This window comes from Canis lupus, chromosome 34 (assembly GCF_003254725.2).
Source record: "Canis lupus dingo isolate Sandy chromosome 34, ASM325472v2, whole genome shotgun sequence".
NCBI lineage: Eukaryota > Metazoa > Chordata > Mammalia > Carnivora > Canidae > Canis > Canis lupus.
Window position 1 is genome coordinate 14160968 of NC_064276.1, and position 21449 is coordinate 14182416.

The 21449-nt window shown below is 33.3% G+C and overlaps 1 protein-coding gene across 6 annotated transcripts in view; it reads left to right on the forward strand.

Annotated features, from left to right (window-relative positions):
• The window catches only part of FXR1 (FMR1 autosomal homolog 1), a 62158-nt gene extending 41289 nt beyond the window's left edge, over positions 1–20869 (forward strand). Inside the window, exons 10-18 of one of the 6 annotated variants that reach the window (XM_025451582.3) lie at positions 2354–2463; positions 6513–6599; positions 7988–8045; positions 8133–8195; positions 12681–12884; positions 14631–14831; positions 15525–15605; positions 18988–19079; positions 19805–20869. In XM_025451582.3, coding sequence (XP_025307367.1) covers positions 2354–2463; positions 6513–6599; positions 7988–8045; positions 8133–8195; positions 12681–12884; positions 14631–14831; positions 15525–15605; positions 18988–19079; positions 19805–19975 — 1067 coding nt within the window. In that variant the 3' untranslated portion in view covers positions 19976–20869. Of the gene's footprint in view, positions 1–2353; positions 2464–6512; positions 6600–7987; positions 8196–12680; positions 12885–14630; positions 14832–15524; positions 15606–18987; positions 19080–19804 lie in introns of all 6 variants that reach the window. The other 5 variants (XM_025451580.3, XM_025451583.3, XM_025451581.3 and 2 more) reach the window with 5 other exon arrangements.
• Positions 20870–21449: the final 580 nt, after the last annotated feature.

Here is a 21449-nt window from a genome sequence, read left to right on the forward strand (position 1 = left end):
TAACAGACATTAAGATACAAAGTATTATCAAATGTTTATCATTGTCCAGTGAAATTACTTTTGACAAGCTGCTTTGGAAAATGAATCCCCTATTTTCTTTAAATCACAATTATTGATACTTATTAGGAGTTAACATTGTGCTTGCTGCTTTATAGAACATAATTTAACTTAGGTTTTTTTTACTTGTAAAAATGATTGGGAGATGAGGGTGTGCAAGGAAATTAGAGTTCTTTTCAACCTGATTCTATAGAAGATAGAGTTGGTCTTACAGAATTTGTGATAGTGTTAAATTTGAGTAAAAATTCCTGATACTTCAGAAATAAGGAAATTGGAATTATTTGTAGTTCTCTGGTTTTTCTCTTTATTCATTTATCTGTGCAGTGATGTGAATACCGATCCTGTCTATTTTTTCCTCTACTCTCTTGGTTTGCTTTGGTGATTTGGGTTATTTGGGACCCTTTAGAAAATATACATTAGTATAACCATTGTATACATTGGTGAAATACTCTGAGGTAGTGTGAAGATTTCTTGGTTGTTGTATATAATAATACTACATTTCCCTCCAAAATATCTTATGGGTGAAGCAGTCTTTTGAAAAATAGTACATTCTTAGTACAAGTGAAAAAGAAAGTGGACTGAGGAGTAAAAGGGAATGAGGACTACTTGGTGGGTAAGTTCAAGAGAATTCTCTTATATATTCAGGCTCTAAGAGTTCTAGACCCTGACCATTTCCTCCCCTCCTAAGTCAAAAGAAAAATATGTGAACATTGATTTAAAAATGAAACGTTTCACCTCCTGGAAGCCTTCCTTAATCACTTCTTTACTCTGTCCCTTCAGCATTTATGCTCAGTGCTCAATTTATACTACAGGTCTGCTTCAGTTTGTCAATATGCTTTGGAATTTAAACTTTGGAAATGATCAGTTAAAATATTGACGGTCTCTGGTGGGACTAAATAAAACATTCAGGTAGGTCCCTGCCACAGACCCCAGAAGGGTGATGGATGTACACTCACCACTGGTATAGTTAATAGAAGGAAGGGGCAAAGATTCTGGGGGAGGGATTATTATATATCAATCTGATTTTTGATTTTTCGAAAGATATTTGCTTATTTTTAGCAGGGTCAAGGATGGAGTTGCTGCTTGAGCTTCACTGTGTTAACAATGAAGGTTGCTTTTATATACTGCTGCTAGGGCTGCTCAGAGAAGACCTACCTACATCATGTGAATTCCCTGTCCTACTCTATTTTTCTTTTTACCTGTTCAATTGCTGCTTTTAAATTTAGGGTTATTAGTGGGGAAGGAGGTTTGAGAATAGGGTTAGAAAATCTTAAAAAAAAAATCTTATAATGGTGTGTTTGCTGTATTGACCCATTTACTCTTCCCTTATTTGTCAGTGGAAACTGTCTTCTCAAGCATGCAATAGGAAAAACTTCCATTTTTAACCCTTTTCAACCAAAATTAACTTATTTTGGAAATAGATTGCTGATTTAGTTAAAAAAGAGTGATTTGGACTTAATAACTTTTATAAGGGATACATCTGTTTCATACAGGGGAGGTTATCTGAATATTTACTTCTGTTATCAGGTAACCTTATCCAGTATTGCTTTACTATTTTACAAATTTGCTCTCTTTGTAAGAAGAGTAAGTTCCTAAGAGGGAGAGAATTTCCTACCCCCCTTTTAGTTTCTCTTTTAGTTATTGGATACTCTGTAACTGCTGTTTGATACACGTTAAGTGTGGTAGAAGGTAAATTATTTGGATTTTATGTCAATATATAGTATTTCATACTTAGGAAGATAGCATACTATATACATAATATATGTATTTGTATAGCTATGAAGTACTTGGTGAAAAATGTTAGGTGCAAACATTTCATTGAAGAGAGTATTCATTTTAAAAGTATCTTCAAGTTATAGAAGTGTTTTGTTCGAATAGCAACTTGAATATGAAAGTAAGATTGAATTTGTTAATATAAACAAATTGATAGGATTAATACCGAAATAAAGTGTTTCTTTTGCCTTTGTATGTCCATAGTTTTGGAATGGGTTGCATTGGTATTCTAAAATATTGAAATGATGTAGAGCACATTAAAAAATGTTTAGACTTGGAAAATGTCTTACGTGTGAGCAGCGTGTCAATCTTAGTTAATAATAACCTTAGGCGTTCTAAAGAGAAGGAAGTTTGAGGCAAGGATAAAATTCCTCTAGTGTTCAGGGTGAATATATTGAGAGTAAAAAAATGGAGTTTTGCTTGGTTTTTTAAATTTGATAGCAAGTCAAATTATTTGGGCTGGTGTTGGAAGAATAGCAGTATTGGTTTTAACTTATTGTTACATTTTTTTCTTTTATTAAAGGAAAAGTAATTGGAAAAAATGGCAAAGTTATTCAGGAAATAGTGGACAAATCTGGTGTGGTTCGGGTGAGGATTGAAGGAGACAATGAAAATAAACTACCTAGAGAAGATGTGAGTATTTAACATGTAATTTTTTTTTAATTTTTATTTTTAATTTTTATTTATTTATTCATGAGAGACAGAGAGAGAGGCAGAGACACAGGCAGAGGAAGAAGCAGGCTCCATGCAGGGAGCCTGACACGGGATTTGATCCTGGGATTCCAGGATCCTGCCCTGGGCCAAAGGCAGGCGCTAAACCGCTGAGCCACCCAGGGATTCCCTGAAAACAATCATTTTTTTAATTGAAATCTTTTAAGCTTTTGTGTTGCTCTTAATTATGACACCAACATTCTGAAATTTCTTTTTCTGTCTCGCATGTTAATGTTTTGTCTACAATGCTGTTCTTTACTCCTCATCATTTTAAGGATCTCTTACTTTGGTGGCTACGGTGGCTTAAAGCTTATATGCCTATGAATATAAGGCAAGGATTTTCTCAAGGCAAGGATTTTCTCCTAAATTATCTCCCAGGAAGCAGCTTCAGTTCTGCACAATAGATTACAGCATGGAGAGCTTGTTAGCCTATTGGAAAGAATTTGTCTTCTTTAAAAGAAAGAAAAAAACTAGTCATGTTAGCCTAGATAACCTCACATCAAGTATTGAATTTGTAAAGATGCCTATTAAAGGACCACTTCCTTTATTCTTTTAATTCCAATATAGAAGCAAAAAAAAACAAATGAGGAAAACACATGACTTAGTATTACAGAAATGAGTACTTGTGGCTCAGATTGGTTTCATCTTTTATACTGCTTCCAGAATTGCTGTAAATCTCAACCTTTACTCTTTAAGCAGCCCTCCTTCCCATTTCCTCTGAGAGGAGGATTAAAATCAAAGTGTCATTAAAATTAGCACTTTCCCCTTTTATACACTCCCCCTTTTTAATGTATAAAATAATGATGATCCATTTGACATACGACCACTCCTAAAATTGATCTGAATATCAAAATGTTTACTGATCAGGGCCATTATATTAGTCAACTCTAAATTTCTTAGCTTGGTAGAAGTATCTATTCTTCTTTTACCTTGTCTTAATCTCTTGTTGCTTTCCAGTATTTAACATTTTGTTATAAAGCTGATTCTTTTAAGACTTTCTTGATAAATAAGTTTATTGTATTTTACTGTTTGCAGTTTTGGTTATTGTTACCTCCCATTTCTGTGCCAGGGTTAAGAAACTGAAATGCTTATAGAAACCAAGTAGTTTATTAAATAGGAAGTTGGGATACACAAGATAGGGATAGGAGGGTACATGGTCCCTTTCTATAAAAGAAGCTTGTGCTGCTTATTAGCTTTAATGTGGTTGCCATGTGAGAACGCATGCATGTTGCTGTATCTTTTGATGATAAGAGAAACTGGAAACCTATAATATGGAGGATTTAAAAATATTCAGAACAATGCAAGTTAAAACAAACCTGAAGGTTGTTGGAAGCCACCGTTTCATAATTTAAGCTGTTTTAATGTGCTGATAGACTCTGTTTATAATTTATTTACTCTGAAGTCTTTGGTGACCCATCTTTAGCCTGAAATGACCTTTCCCACCTGTGTATCATAGCAATTATTATCTGTATAATTGTGTATTTGATGATTTTCTCAACATATGTTTATTGTCTCATCAACCACATTATGAACTCTGAAATCAAAGTCTGAATTCTCATATTCTCTACTTTTCTCTAGCCATATGAAGTGGATAGAGTTAGGTGCTTAATCAATATTTCCACCCAGTTTTTAAGATTGGTTTTGAGTTTTTCACTGTTAGAGAAATATAGTTCTATAAAGGTTAGAACAGCACAGAAGAGTATAGCGTGAAAAATAAATGTGTATCTATGTGCTGTCCATATTTCTCCTCTCTCTATTGTGTCTAATAGATTTTAGACTGTTGTCGGTTGCCTTTTCATGTCTTTGTTTTGCTACTAAAAACTGCTGCAGCAAATATCCCTTACCACTGCAGAGTAAATTCCTGGAAGTGGGTTTTTTAGATCAAAGGGTAAAAGGCATTTCAATATTTAAATATTATTTTTCCCACACATTCCTTCCGTCAGTGTCGGAAATGGGTCTATTTTCACATACTTGCCAGTATAGAGTTTCATCAAACTTTTAATTAGTGCTATTCCAGAAGGTGTACATGTTTTCTCTCCAAATGCTTAAGACATTTTAAGTTTTCTGTTAAGCATCTTGTCTTTTGCATATTTTTTGCCTTTATTATTAAGTTGTTAGAGCTTTTACATTTTAAGAAAGCTAGTCTTTTGTCTTTTCCTATTCGTAGCAAATACTCTTTTTCCTTGATTTTCACCTCCAATATAAATTTTTTATATTGTATTTTTTTAAGACTTTTGCTTTATGACTTAATACTTTTGCACTTTGTGTCCTGGTTGGTAAGGTCTTATCTACATGTAGATCATTTAGAAATCCTTTAATATGTCATTCTCTAGTTTTTTTTATGTAAATTTTTCACCTCAGTGTGATATATATATTTTCTTTGGCGGGGGCAGGGTATAAAGTATGAGGAACCAGGGATGCTGCTTTATTTTTCCCAAGTGCTAGTTGGTAGTGTCAGTGTAATCTATTAAATATTAAGTAATCAGGTATTGGCATTTTTTAAAAATCTGGGAATTTCACTGAAATAACTGTTAGAAACGCATTTGTATATTCAGTAATAATTTTTTCCTGAAATCTTTTATTATGGCTTTATAGCAGCGATTAAAATATTTTGTAAAATGTGTCTTTAAGGTTGTGTTCCCACCTGTCCTTTTCTTTGGTGGTAACTGTTGGTGGTAGCATCTCAAATTCAGGTTCAAGGCATTGTATTTCTCTTATTCCTCGCAGATCATCTGTCTGGAATGACTTCTTTACCTACTTGGTGGCAAAATTCTATTTGTTTTTAACATTTACTTTAATAATTTGGGAATTCCCCTAAATTTCCACATCTGGGAGTGGCGTAATCCACATTCTACTTAATATTTCTATGTTTTTCATTGATACCACTAATGCTATACAGTAAGATTATTGCACGAATGTTTAGTATCTTTTCTGTAAATTGCGAATGCCTTTAGAATAGGGACTTGATCCTTTTTCATTGTGGAGATTCTGGCAAGTAACATGTGGTTTGTTGGGATTAGGTAACTAGGTATGAAATTGGCTGGCCCACTTGCTAATGGTATGACTGGGCAAATTGTTTTGTCAACGGTAAAATTGGAGAATTTTTTTTAAGTGGAGTATTTTTTAAAGTTAACTCTTTAATATTAAATAAGATATAGATATAGGATAATAATATACTACTAGAAACATGATATGTGCTTAAAATATAATAGATCTTTTTTTACCCCTCCTCCATCTTTCTTTCATTTGGCATTGTTTCTTATCTGCCCATGAATTCCTGAGGATAGGGTCAAGACTTCTTCCTAAACTTATAGTCCTTTTTTTCATGCCCTCTTAAGCCAGTCTGTTTAAATAGCTGTTAGGAACTCACCTGTAGAATCAAGTGAGACACTGAAACTGATTAGGAGAGTTTATTTAGGTTTTTACTCATTTTCCTTAGCCATTAGAAAGCTGGAAGTATATTTGTTTGTAAATGTTTGTACTCTGTATGTGACACTTCTGTAAATGGCCAGGAGGCACTCCTTCCAGTATACTGACATTGACAGTTTTGTTATGTGAGCACATATTAGGGATAGCCTAGCTCTAGTGTGCTTTATCTTTTTAAAGCCATAACTAGCAGGGCAGTCTAAGTCTGTAAATTTATACCAGTTTGAAGGAAAATTTCTTTAAAAGGTAATTTATATGTGGAGAAAGATTGAATTAGAAATTAGAAAATCTGATATAAACTGATATTTTAAAAGCAATTTAAATTTTTAGCATACTTAAGTTGTAGGGCAAATACAATGAGTTCTTGAAAACCTCAGTATTTGAAATTATATTGATCTTATTCTTAGTTTATTTATAAATCTTGTATTTTAGTAGATGTAAATCACTATTTTAGGAAAGTTTTCTGTATTATATATTAGTATGTCAGATTTAGGCTGGAACTCTGTTAAAATACAAAATACTGAGGATGTTTCGTTTTCTTACAGGGTATGGTTCCATTTGTATTCGTTGGCACTAAAGAAAGCATTGGAAATGTGCAAGTTCTTTTAGAATATCATATTGCTTACCTAAAGGTTTGTATACTGTTCACATTTGTATCACTGTTGCTTCACATGTTAAAATTAAATCAGTTTTGTATTTGTATTAAATTTCAAGTCATTAAATATTTTTTTGTTAATTCAGCTTCAAATTTACCCTGTTTTCCTACATGAGAAGTTAAAAGGTCTGTTGCCATAATAAAATGAATGGCCTCTTATGCACATTGTTCCTCTTTTTCTCTGAAGTTTTATATTCTTTCCTTTCTGTTCAAGGGTCACGCTTGTGTTGCTGTAATTTGACTGTTACCACCTTACATGTATACATGTGTTGTACTGAAATCACTTTGTTTTTATGTCGTTGTTTTACATGCAAATAGGGTAGAGGACAGGGAATAAGATAGGCTTTCTTGGTAACTGGTATTTGAATCAGATGTGCCTATCTCACAGACATCATTTGATAATTCTTAACCATTGTTTCTAACATAATTTATTTGAATTGATAAAGAGCAAAGATTTAAAAAAAGAAATGGCCTATAATGTATTAAAAGTTGGAATTGTCATATTCTACTTTATCTATTATTACCAAGTTTTGTAATACCCTAACAGCTCTATCTCTGGTAGGTTTTACTTTGTTAGTCACTCATATCATTGCTGCTATGTTAATATTTTGAAAGCACACCTTATGATGTCATTTTTTTTTTTTTTTTTTTTTTTTTGGAAACTCATGTTTAAAATCTCCATTCGGTCTGGCATTTTAAAGCTCATGCTTTATCTTCCAGTGTTCTGCTACCTTTTAGCCAGGAGCTTTGTCTGGTCACCTTACCTTCACATTCTGTAATGACCTCAATTTCTGAATGACCAAGTCTCCTAGGCCACAACTCAGATGTCAACATTTTGATGGAAAAGTAGGTTAATAGTCCCTCTCATACATGGTACTTGTATCTCAGCAAAGTTTTAACTTCTTGAGGGGCTGAATCTGGTAATATTGTGTCATTATTAGGCCTATCACCATTTGTTCGTTCATTCATTCATATTTAGTGGTAGGAACTAAACTCACACTGTGAATACTGCTCTAGCATAAGAAACATTTATTCTGCCCCATAAGCACCAACGAATAGTTTATTTCAATGCTTGTCTGTTAAACATAGCTGTAAAGGTGGAAAGTCCTTGTCTTTTTCTCTATTGTATGCTTGTGGCACTTAGTATACTTGGAGCTTGCTAAGGTATTTAGTAAATGTTTAGTGAATTGAGTCAGCAATGACCTTGTGAATTGTATTTACTAGGCACCCATTTGTATTTTACCAAATAATTGGCCAAAATCACAGCTTCTTTCATTGATAGAGAATATAGCTTTATCTGTAGGCTTTAAAGAAGGTAAAAATGGTGCAACATAGAATATTTACCCTTTTTTGTTTTGCTTATAGGAAGTAGAACAGCTAAGAATGGAACGCCTACAGATTGATGAACAGCTACGACAGATTGGTATGGGTTTCAGACCTTCTTCCACCAGAGGGCCTGAAAAAGAAAAAGGATATGCCACTGATGAAAGTACCGTCTCTTCTGTACAAGGTTCTAGGTCTTATAGTGGAAGAGGCAGAGGTCGTCGGGGCCCTAATTACACCTCCGGTTATGGTAACCAATTTTTTTTTGTTAGTCGTTCTAGTTTAGGATCTTCAAAAATTATTGCTAAATATTAGTTAGTTCGTTTTTCTCCCTTGGCTTTGGGGGCAGGAGCTGGGTTTGAGCTATGTGTATGGTAGTGAAGGCATATAGTAAAAGGTGTATATTGTTCAAGCAGCTGTGTAATTAGATCAGACGTTTTTGTTACATTGGCAGTTTATGATCATATTCTAAATATTTAGAATAAATATAGATGGAGCTTATATATACATATTTGTATACAAAAACGTATACATATGAAAACCTAGTGATGGTCCCTCTAGGAATTCTCTTTTGCCTACCCTCCATGGAAAATAAAAATGAAAAATATTCTAGTCAGTGTGCTAAGGTTGTGTATAGCACATCTGTACTACCTTTATAAAATGTACTCTGTTGACTCACTTGGCAGTTTTGAATATAAATAATTTTACATTTGGAATTGTTTTATGAAATAACATTTCACTACGAGGGCTTTTTAAAAATCCAGAACCAAATTAACATTTTATAAATGAGTATATATTTTTCTCAAATGTATTTCAGTGTGAGGATGGGGCTGTAACCCATATAGGAAGCTAGTGGATGGTGGTGGTCAACAATTTTCTAATCCTAAATTTTCACTTATTCTTCTTCAGCTTTGGAGTTGTTCCATTTTTCTGCATTTGGACTTGGATCTTAGCAGTGACCTGACTTTTGTCTTACCTCATTTTCTTCCCTTTCTTTTTCCTTTTCTTTTCTCCACTCCTCAATGCTTATCCTAACTGCTTTAGAGAAATAATTCCTAAGCTTTTTCCAAAATTGAAGACATTTTAGGGAAAATGGATAAACATAAAAGCTTAGAGTATGCAGATTGCACATCCAGATTTCATGTTTGAAGGATCATCTAATGATGCCAGAATTATATTAAAAATTTGCCCTTTCATTTATTGTAGAGCTGAAAGGTTAATTATCCCTTTTTTTCATATATTTCCATGTTCTTATTTCTTGGTAGTTTTGTAGTTTTTATTTAAAGTTAACTCTGTATTGAAACTTGAAAAATTTTAGTAAAGCTTTGAAGGGCAGAAAATTGCAAAGTATTAACTGTATTCCTGAAAATACATTTAATAAAAAAGACAGTTAACCTGTAATTAAAGAGAAATACTGAATGATTCTAGAGATGCAAATTACTAGTACAGATAATCAGATTGGCTTTTTGGATGATAGGATAATGAATTCATTGAAGACTTTTCTAAGCTTCTCTGGAAAGTCAGCTTTACTGATGGGACCAGTCTCTTGCAAAATGCTTTTGTTGACAGTAGATAAAATTTTTACGAGTTAGTAAAGGTTTTGAGTGGTAGAGGCATATCATCTGGATTGAAGTAAGTTATGCAAGTTGTTCAGTAGATGGCACTCTTACCTCTGAAACTTTGCAGATTGGTGGTAGAATTGCATTTCTTGAAATAGCTATTGAATTTAAGTGAGCTTGAGAGAAAAACCATTTGAATTTGGTTATAGATGTTCTCTACTTAATATCAGGATATTTAGGTGATAAGTTGTATAAGAAATATTTGCTCATAACGTCTCTGAAGTTGGTATGTCCTTGGAATGGATGAGATTTTAAAGCTAATTGGCAACATTTTCTTTAATGGCACACAAACTGTCTTAAAATGAGTGATGGAAGGCTTATTGAAGTTGATAAAATGTACTTTAGCTATTAAATTAAGTTTAGCATACATGAACACTCAAAAGGATGTGAAGCATCTTCATAAGTGATTTTAGAAGTTTTAGAGGGGAAAATGTGATTCAGAATTCTGTTAAAAACAGGTTTTATTTGTTGGAGTCCCTAAAAATTGGATTAGTTTCATGAATAATTTTTAGAGCCATTAAAAAATTTTTTGGATTAATGCACTTGATATTTTGCAAAATTAAAAGAGTGGTTGCAGTGATTCCAGCAGTGTTTTCTTTTGATGCTTTAACAAATTTCTTCTTCTTCTTCTTCTTCTTCTTTTTTTTTTTTTTTAAAGATTTTATTTATTTATTCACAAGAGATAGAGGCAGAGGGAGAAGCAGGCTCCTTGCAGGGACTCAATCCCAGGTCTCCAGGATTACACCCTGGGCCAAAGGCGGTGTTAAACCGCTGAGCCACCAGCGCTGCCCGATGCTTTAACAAATTTCAAACTTAAAAGCTTAAGATTTATTATCTTACAGTTCTCTAGGTCAAACATGAGTCTCATTTGGGCTAAAATTAAGTGTCAGCAAGGCTGTGTGACCTTTCTTGAAGTTCTAGAATAGAATCTGATCCTGTAACATTTCCAGCTTCTGGGAGAACCTCCGTTCCTTTGCATATGACACCATCTTCCTCTGTCTTGTAAAGCCAGTGACTGCAGAGTTCTGCTGTCTCTTTGGTTCTCTGCAGCTGAGATTCCATATGATTAGTTTTGGCTCACCAGGATAATCCATGATAATCTCCCCACCTCAATATTCTTAACCTTATCACATCTGCAAAGTCCCTTTTACCATCCCAGAAACATTTAAAAGTACTTTATTTAATAGGAATAAATCAAGAGCACTAGCCAATTCATTAGCCCTTTTTTTTTTGTTTGTTTTTGACTTTAGCATCTTATCTATGGAGATCTATTTATGTTTTGGACCACCCCTTTTAACCATTTAGAATACTAGATTAAGGTTAAAATTCAGAATAATTTCCTTGCTTGTGACACTGAGTTAAATAATCCACTATATTTCTAGAGAAAATTCAACATGGACTTTTGTAAAAATTTGAAAAATGAGGTACTTCAGATTTTGGCAGTGTTTTTAGGCAGTGTATAGGCTTGTCATTAAAAAATTCTTATACATTCCAAAAGATGTTTTCAGTACTCCTGAAATGATAAATTGCCCTTATTCTAACAAACCATGACATTATTTAGTGAATTTTTTTTGTCATTTGGAGAAGTAAATATTTGGGAGATGCAGTCCCAAGATTCTCAATCCTAATGAATACTAGAAACTTGTTAAATTTTTTCTAAAATTAGTTGCAACTAATTAAACCATTCTTATATAATTGAATGGTTACATCCATATTTAAGGTCATGTGAAGGAAAAAAGAATTATCTGTAAAGGAGATAGGAAGTTGTTAGGCTCTATCATTTGTTAAACTTAAATTTTATTCTGGGTACCTTAATACTCTTTTGTGCATCTGAAGAGTTCTTATGTTTTACTTTCATCATCAGATGACTAGAGTTTAATGTAAGGAACTTGTAGTTTATCATGGAATCACTTTTATTTGGGAATAGATAAGCAAGAGACCTTCAAAATCATGCAGCATTTATCAAGAGAGAATTGTTAAGCATATTGTTAGATGTCTGGGATATTTAGTGATAGAAAAAAAGCTCTACCATTTAAATACAGACCATGTGGGACGTAAATCCAAAGGGCAAAAAAATGGAAAACAACACATGACAACATTGCATGATAGATACATATTGCTTTAAGGAAATAAAAGGAGAGAAGAGGTCTGTTTTCAGTAAACTGATCTAAAACTAGAAATTGAACAGGCCTCTGGAGGAGATAAGTTTGGATACATGATAAAAAGGAGAGGGGAGGTAGAAGTGGCATTCCAGAATTAAAGAATAGAAGTGGGAGTATTATAGTGATTGAGTCATCTAAATCTGACACTTTAATTGTGATATAATAGTAATAATATTGCAAACTGTTATAGAATATTTGCAGTGTTTAAATTTTTAAAAGGTCAATATTAAAATAGGTCATTGGAAACTTAAGAATGGTCTTGTAAACCGTTAGTCACAAATTCTTCTTGTCAAGGTAAAGTTGTCTTCTCAGCAATATTCTTAAAATTTGTTCTGTGATTTCAAAAAGTGTATTCTAATTTAAGCCACTATTGTTCATAAAACAATTAGTTTTTGTATAGCCACTAGAAATACACTTCTAATTTATGAGAGACCATCAATTACAAGAAACTGTGATTTCAGAAATGTTAAAATATGGGAAAAAAATGCTCCCTGGAAATCACTGAAATAATGGAAGAGAGTACACTTACATAATAAGACTACTCCTTTTTCTAAATATGATTGAATTTGTTTTTAAATATTGGGTAGCAGTTATTTTTATTATAGTAATTTGTTTTTAAAACCAAAAGGGCAAAGTTTTTTGATTATTTCCCCATTTTAACTGCATTTGGATATTAATGTTTTGTGTTGTCTTTAATATTATATTGGCTCTATTTCATACATCTGGACCAATTTTTAATCTCCCACTAGTAGATCCTGTATTACTAGTGTAATATTAGTGTGTGATTATTACTTAGTAAATTTTAAATTGATTAAAAAATTTTTAGCTTTCTTTTAATCAGCCAATTAGGATTATTAAATAATGGTTTGTAGGAAATAATTTTGGAAAATTTCACTCCTTTTTTTCACCTTTAAAAAAATAGGAATCCAATTGGCTTATGTTCTCTTTCCCAAGGTACAAACTCTGAGCTGTCTAACCCCTCTGAAACAGAATCTGAGCGTAAAGATGAGCTGAGTGATTGGTCATTGGCAGGAGAAGATGATCGAGAGAGCCGACATCAGCGTGACAGCAGGAGACGCCCAGGAGGAAGAGGGAGAAGTGTTTCAGGGGGTCGCGGTCGTGGTGGACCACGTGGTGGCAAATCCTCCATCAGTTCTGGTAGTCTTTTATATACTATGTCAGCATCCTTACTTTGTAAACAGTGTAACTTTATACAAGTTAACCCATTTCCCAAGGCCACCTGTTTTGGGAAGTGTCTTTTCCATGAGGAAAGTAGTGGAGCATATGGCAAGATAAGGAGAAACTCTCTAGGGTGTTTCTCAGTGAAAGTTTAGCTAGAATATTAAGGTCAGAGAAATTTTGGTTGGCTGATTCTGTTTTGATGGTCAAAGATTTCTCTCTAGTTTCTTGGGGGGAGGGCTTATATAATAAATTAGATTGTATATTTTTCTCCAGAATATTTGGGTTATTTATTTCTTTTTGCTAGACAGACCCAGAAAATTCTAATGCACAGAGAAATCTAAATAACTTTATATACTTAACATTGAAAATTAACTGGGAAGACTTTTTGCTGTACTATGTACTATTTTGGGAACAAAATTTGTGAAATTAAAATTTTTTTAATTTTTTGTGAAATTGAGCTGTAAAGGCTATTTAGAGGACTGAGAACTGAGGTGCATAAGCAACTTCTTACTCGTGTCTTTTTGTAGAAGTTGCCAGAATGTTTTTGTTTAGCATAATGGGCTGGGGAAAGAATTGTCAGCCAAATGTGACCAGATTATATCAGAATATGACCTTTACATATCTTTACTGTATACCACTTGAAAGTTTATATAGTATTTTAAATGTTATAGAACATATATATAATTAAATGTATACCACACGTGCTCACAACCTATAAAAATCTGGAACAAATCATAAAATTTTAGGGCTTTTTAAAAGGTACTCTAGTTCCAGTGATATTCTTTGAGCCCTAAGGTTAGTTTATAGATATTTAGGGAAGTACTTTTTTTTTTATATTTTACTACAATGCTATTACCAAGGTTTATAAAGTTGTAGTATGCTGAATTGCACAATAAATGTACTTTAACCTAGTGCTTATGATTAATGGATAAACTTAGTGTCTTTTGCAAAGATGCTAGCTTGCTAGCTGTTACCAAAGGAAACTTAGAAAGGAAAAATCGTGATTAGGTGAATTTCTACTATAATTTGGTGGAGGCAATAAATGCACATAGGTAAGATGGGTATTTTTTTTCTTATAAATTATATCTTAAAACTTTCCCTTTCCCACCCTCACCCCACCTTACCCTGCCTTCTCTTTCTGGAGATGGGAGTACTAGTCAACATTCATTTCTGTATTTTCCTGTAACCAATTAGAATTTGAAGTTTTTTTTTAGTTTGCTTTTTTTGTGTAGACTTGTTTTGATTGCTTCAGTTCAGTAACATTTCTGTTATGCCATGGAGTGCAGGTGTTGAGAGTTATCTGGGAATAATCCATTATTAGTACAAAGAAGCAGCCAACACCTTGAACTCCATAAAGGGGACAAAATTGAATATTTATTTCTCTTCATTTTCATTTCTCTAGCCTCTGGGCAGGATTAGCTAAAATTGTGAGTGTCAAAAATACCATGTAACAATATACTATTTTCTAATAAATTTTCAAAAGAAGTCAAATGGTAGGAAACTGAGGGTATAAGCTCATCTTTAATTTTTCATTGCCATTTGGAGTTCTTCATGTTTGTTTTCCAGGAAAAATAGTGATACAGAAAACATTTGAATACAGAATATAGGGGGGAGAATTGAAGTTTCTTTATCATTAATAGATATAGTTCAATATAGATCAAAACATTACTAATGACTGCAGCTCTCTTAAATGACTATTTCTTGCCTCTGACATGCATATAGTGCTCAAAGATCCAGACAGCAATCCATACAGCTTACTTGATAATACAGAATCTGATCAGACTGCAGACACTGATGCCAGCGAATCTCATCACAGTACTAACCGTCGTAGGCGGTCTCGTAGACGAAGGACTGATGAAGATGCTGTTCTGATGGATGGGATGACTGAATCTGATACAGCTTCAGTTAATGAAAATGGGCTAGGTATGTAAGCACTTAGGGAAAAGATACATTATTGTATAATATTAATGTATGATGCTTTTTTCAAAAAAAAAATCCCAAACGTAATGCAATTCGCATATTGATTTTTTTCTTAGTGTTTACTTCAAACAAGGTAGATAGCTTTGTGTCTGTCTGAAGTGTCTACTTCTCAGATTCGTATAGCCAAATTATTTGCAACCGGAAGGGTTTATTTAAAGTGCCCTTTGATGTCATTAAATCAATACAGATAGTCAAACTGCAAGGCAGCTTATTGTTCATAAACCAAAATTGGGCTTTCAGCTGCCTCTTTAAAATTTATTATAAACGACACTAGTGAAGGTATGTATATTGAGTAAGGATTAACTTCCAAAGGGCTAAAATGTTAACTTTGCTTAGAAACCTGAATTGTATTGGAAAGGAAGACTTTATTCCTGAATGATGATAATTAAGTTGTGGAGTTTGTTCAATTAAGAGTTAAAACCCTCTTAATTTCCAGATGATGATGATTCCATTTTTAATCTCTTTGAAATGCTTAAAACTACAAAATTATTTTCTTGTCAGTAATGTATGTTGTTTTATCTTCCCTGCTTAATTAAACGATTCTCTTACCCTTTCTTAAATCTTTGAAGGAAAGAAATTTTTTTGTTTTGTTTTTGTTTTTGTCAGTATAGTTCATGGTAAACTTTGCAATTACAGATGATAGTGAAAAAAAACCCCAGCGACGCAATCGTAGCCGCAGGCGTCGTTTCAGGGGTCAGGCAGAAGATAGACAGCCAGGTAACTTGAGTGGACCTGTGGACAACGCCAGGTCACCAGCATGAAAAAATGTCATGTGTCTGCTTTCTAAATATATTATACTTACATGTACACATGTGTGCATATACATTCAAAGATGTGCATTGCATAAATTGTTTACTCAACTAATAAGACTACTACTCTTAAGAAAATGCATTCTTCCTTCACTCCGTAAATGTTTAGTAACCTGTCTAATTGAACTAATGTTGTGTCTTACTTTTTTTCCATGGAAATACTGTTGAGAAAACCATTATTTTGTCCACTTGGCAGATTCTTTATACTTGAGTTTGGGCCTGCCACCCCAGGGACTATGTTGTAGATTGTGATTGAGGTCGATTGGCAAAACTGGGCAACTTTTGCATGGTGCTGCTTACTATATTTGGATTCAGCACCTCATTTTTGTGGGAACTTTAGTACCCACAGTTTTAAAAAAAAAGTATAAATGAGAAAAAAACTTGAAAGTGTCTTTTTCTAATAAGAGGAATGCATGTTATGTTTTGTTTGTTTTTTGTAGTGTGATGCCTTTTCCCTTACACCTACTAACTATTCAAATTAATAATACTTATTTATTAGTTTTAGAATGTTTAAGTAGTCATAATTTTTAGTAACTTCAAAGAAACTTGTTTGCTGTGTCTATATTATTTTGAACATAATTCCATTTCCTGTATACAGAGAATCACGTGTATATTCACAATGAAGAAATTGTGCACCAAAAATAAACCCCTTTTAAACTAATCAATTTCTGCATTCTTTCCAAAGCAAATTCTTGGGTGTGTTTTCCCCAAATAAAGAATGTAAATTCAAGTATCTTTAATATTTTAAGTTTAGTGGTGGTAGAGACATTTGGGAAAACTGGTTAAAGGTGTTCCCACTCTTGAAGAAAAGTTCATGTTTTAAAGATAGTTGTAAATTTAAAAGGAATTAAATATTGTCCAAAATAGAAGGTTTCCAGAAAGTGTTTGTTTTCCTTTCTTTTCACTTTCTTTGTAGTGTTAGAAAGAAATATTCTTTAGATCGAGAGATCATATTTACATTGTTTAAAGTTGTCATGGCAGTGAATGCAATTTCTACCATACTTTATACATAAGAAAATTCACGCTATCATTGTGGGGTGTTAACATAGGGTAGATAACATAATTTGTTAACTCTGTGAATGGTGGTTTATTACCAAGTCAGTGGACATAAAAGACATAGTGGTGTTGAAGAGGTAGAGACATTTCTGCATGATATTAAGTGAAACCTGAGTAATTTGGGGTGTCCAGTGATTTGATGATTTGTGTTCCATACTGCATTTATTCCTATTTTACTGTTCTTTGGAATTGCTGCTTTTCCTGTTTAGAAATTCTTGTCCTGCCTTCTCCCCTCCCCCCAACTTTTAAAAGCCCCTTAAGATAGCATTAGTGGAACAGGTACATCATTTTCTTCTTGCCCCTGGCAGTACTTCTAGAAAAGTTGCCTCATCTAAAAATATCAACATTCCCTTATACACACAATCATTTTGCTCTCGTTTGCTCAAAATTTCTTGTCCTCTTTAGTATAAATTAAGTGAATGAATATTCCTTAGTATACTTGGAATGGGACTCTGCACTTGTGTCCAGTTGATTTACCTGGGACCCTTAGAAATTCTGCAGTCCAAATTATGCTGCACAAATCCCTATATTTTTTCCTAGATACTAAATATTTATTAATCTTTATTGTCCTTTTAAATGGCTAGTATTTTAAGGATTGGCTGTAGACAGGCTTTGAGTCAGCAGGGTTTGTTTTTTCTTCTGTGTGTGTAGATAGTGGAAGAAGTGGATGACGATTCTAAGAACCATCAAATATTCAAATTTAGCAATATGTGTGTACAAGTAGCTGGGTTGTTCAGGTGTCACTGAGGGTGGAACTATGGAAACCGGATGAATTCATTAAGGTGCTCCCCAAACTAGAATCAGATCTAATGGTTTTGCCACCATGTATGTAGATATCATAATGAAATGGATATGATAGTATGCCTCTTCTCAATTTTGGAAACTATTATTAACTGTATTTATAAATTGAGAGTGGATTTAAATGATTTTTTTTAAAGCTCCAAAAATGAGCGCACCAGGTTTCTTAAAATTTGGAAGAGGCAGTTTTATTAGACAGGAAACCTCTTTAGTGCTGTTTCTTATAAATTGTTTATATTCTGAATTCAGTGGTTTCTTTGAGATTAAGATTCACTTGATAGTTTCAGAAAATTCTTGGATCTTAATAAAAGTTTTATGGTAATCCATGTTCACAAAAAATGAATTGTAAATACTATCCAGCTTCTTTATCAAAGTGATTTATTTTCATATAATTTGAACTTGATTGGCCACTTCTCCCCTAGTGACTTTTAATAAATACTTTAAAATTTTCTTGAGTTTTCATTCTTTGTATTAACTTGCTCTCCTATAAATTAAAATATACCATATTTCATATAATCAGAGATTTTCCTCACCAGTTTCTGGGAGAAAATAATTCCTTGAAAGAGAGCGACTATTTTGCTACTTCTCCAAATCATTCTAAGTTGTAAGTCCTAAAGAGAAAGGATTGAGGTATAAAGGCCAGAGTACCTGTAGAACAGAGATCATTTGTTGCACTTGGGTTGGCCCAAGGGTGTTAGCTTGCTTTTAGTCTTCTATCAGTGTTGCCATCCACTTTCCTTGCAAACACACATACGCTTCAGTCAGTCTCTTGAAAGATCGTGAAGTGGGGAAGAGGTGATTACTGAATTAATGGTGGCCCTTTCCCCACCAGGATCATTGTTCACATTTTTAGGGTGGTTTTAGTTTGCTTGTAGTTTTTTATTTTAGATCACTCAGAATGGTTTCTAGTGTGAAATGTGAAAAAGGAACCAAAAAATACCACATTTGGATATCTTGTGCTTTTTTTTTAACCCGACTAATATTTAAGTCTTTTATATCTTTGATGAACTTTTCAAATTTAAATATATATATATAGCACACCATGATTGCACCAAATATGCCCCATTTTTTTTCCCACTGAGAGTTGCAAACACTGGGCTTAGAATGCTGCATTTCCTATTCTTGGTTGTGGATTTCTATATCAAACTTTATATCCCACAACTGTAGAGTCAACCAGAAGAAATGGCTGGATTCTTGTGAAAGCAGATTTAATCTGGGCTTCCTTGGATCTCCAGCTTGGAATTTTCTCTTGTCACCATTAAATCACAGGCACATTTTTCAAGTTTTGTTTTTGGTTGGAGGTGGTACCCTGCTTAAAACTTTGAAATTGGGTTACCCACCATCAGTTTATTTTAAAAGTAAAATTACTCTTTATCCATAAATAAACTTTAGAAATATTTTTTCAACACCTGTAATTTTTTTCTCATCTTCAACAGTCACAGTTGCAGATTATATTTCTAGAGCTGAGTCTCAGAGCAGACAAAGAAACCTCCCAAGGGAAACTTTGGCTAAAAACAAGAAAGAAATGGTAAGGAGAATTTAACCTGTAGGTTTTGTTGTTTTTTGTTTTGTTTTGTTTTGTTTTTTGTATGGTTTAGCTTTATTTTTACTTACTGTATGATCGATCACTTGTTCCCGAACTAGACAATATTTTAAAGACTACTCTTGATTTTGTTCTTGGCCCCAGGTAACTGAAGATATGCATGCTTGAGCCTGGAATACTTTTCATTTAGAATTCCAAATAGCATTTGTAAAATTCAGTCTACCCAAACATATTGGGCACAGAGACTGTTGGCTTAATTTTGGGGGAGCAATAGGCTATATACCTCTTCTCATTGATGGATATAGACCTTTTAAGTTTCAATTCTTTAAATGCTTTAAGGGATTTGAAATGTAAATGTGAATTTCAAAAAAAAAAAGGTGAGTAAAATAGGTGTTTATGTGCTTAGGGTGTTAACTTTGTGTCTTTTACATGATGAGTTTTCCAGTGGTTTAAATTAGGTTCAAGTTTTCAGTAAACAAGTATAGATTCTTCCTTTGATTTAGTACTGCTAGGTACTAAATTAGGTAGAGATGAAAAAAGTGGAGTACATTGGTATATGCTTTGAAAATTTAAGAACATTTTAATTCTTTGATCCAGTGGTTATGAAACTAAAATGATTTATTAGCTAATTAATGTTTATATAGCTGTTTTCCTCCTCAGCTGTAGATTTCATTTATAAAGAAGTTGAAAAAGTTGTCTCCCTTTGGCAGGCAAAAGATGTGATTGAAGAGCATGGTCCTTCAGAAAAGGCAATAAATGGCCCAACTAGTGCTTCTGGCGATGAAATTTCTAAGCTACAGCGTACTCCAGGAGAAGAAAAGATTAATACCTTAAAAGAAGAAAACACTCAAGAAGCAGCAGTCCTGAATGGTGTTTCATAAACTGAAGAAGTTCCTAGTTTACAGTTCTTTTACATTACATTTTACAATAGTGCTTGTACAAGCTTGCCAAAGATAGAATATGGATCGCCAGTCTTTACATCGCACTTTCAGTTCCTCCATTTGGAATTCAGAAAGGGGAGGGATCCTGAAGAAATCATATGTTAAACATACTTTGACACCTACTGTGTTATAAAATATATCATCAGATGTGCCTTGAGAATAGTATATGTAACATTAAAAAAAGTTGCTGGCTATAGGAAATGTTATTTTGTTTTCAAAATATGGCAGAGATGGGGGGAGGTGGGTGGGGTGGGATCCCTAATATCTTTATGAAAGCATTAGCTGCTTTTGTTACATTTTTAATAATATGCAACCACTTCTTCACCTGAGGAAAACTAGAATGAAATGCAGTCTAAAATATTTTGCACTGAATTGTAATTTCTCCATTAGTTTAGTCTGGAAACTGGTCTGTTTTAATGTGTTTTTTTTAAATGCTGTATGTAGGGGAAAATCTGCAGACCACTGGAATTCATTTGTTAAACTCTCATCTGCAGGGACACTGGGTGATATTGGCAGTGACTGTTCTACATTGAGGCTTTGTTTGGTTTATTTATTAAAGTGTACAGTATTTAAAAATCAAACATAGCTTTAGTTAAAACACTAAGCTGAATTAGTCCTGTCCATTTCAGACATAACCTGAACTACTGAAAAGATCAATTTCCAGGAGGTTTATTCTGTATAAAAGTACATGTTAGTCTTCAGTAGAGTATCTTTTCCTTTTTCCTTTTTCTTTTTTTTTTTCCTTTTTCTCCCCACCCCCCTTTTTTTTGATTTTGGTTGTTTGATGTGCAATATGTTTTTGTATGCAGGTAGTAAATAAACTTTGATCTTCCATTTGCTGATTTTTAACTTTCTACTTTTTATAACAATTGTAGCAAAGTAGCTGGAGCTAGTAATAGGCCTAGAATAGTCATCTTGATTGCTTTTTCAAAAGCATTTATACTTGCTCATAAATAGTACTAAAATATTAATTGGTCAGTTAATCATTTTGTTATGAATCCTCTGAAATCTTAGCACTTAAAATTTAGTCTTTTGGGGTAGATTGGCTTAGGGAATTGATCATATATTTATTAGGAATGTCTTTATAAACTTACAAAGGCAACTTTTGGGAAGGCTATGGGGTAAAATCCAGAATTTGGTCTTTGATAATTTATTAAAAATTATTTTTATGAAGAAGAATGGTGAGCAATTTTAAAATAAGAAATAGACCATTAACTTGGTTTTTGATTCTATAAGGAAATAATTTTGAAGGCTGTCATACTAATGATTGTAGGTTTTTTTGTATTTATTTTAGCCACATGGCTTAATTTTAGAAGATAAAGACTTCACATAAAGTGTGTTCAGAATAACAATGATAGAGTAATTACGCAGATAATTGTGAGGTCATACCAAAGTGGGTTTACTGGAGGGGTCC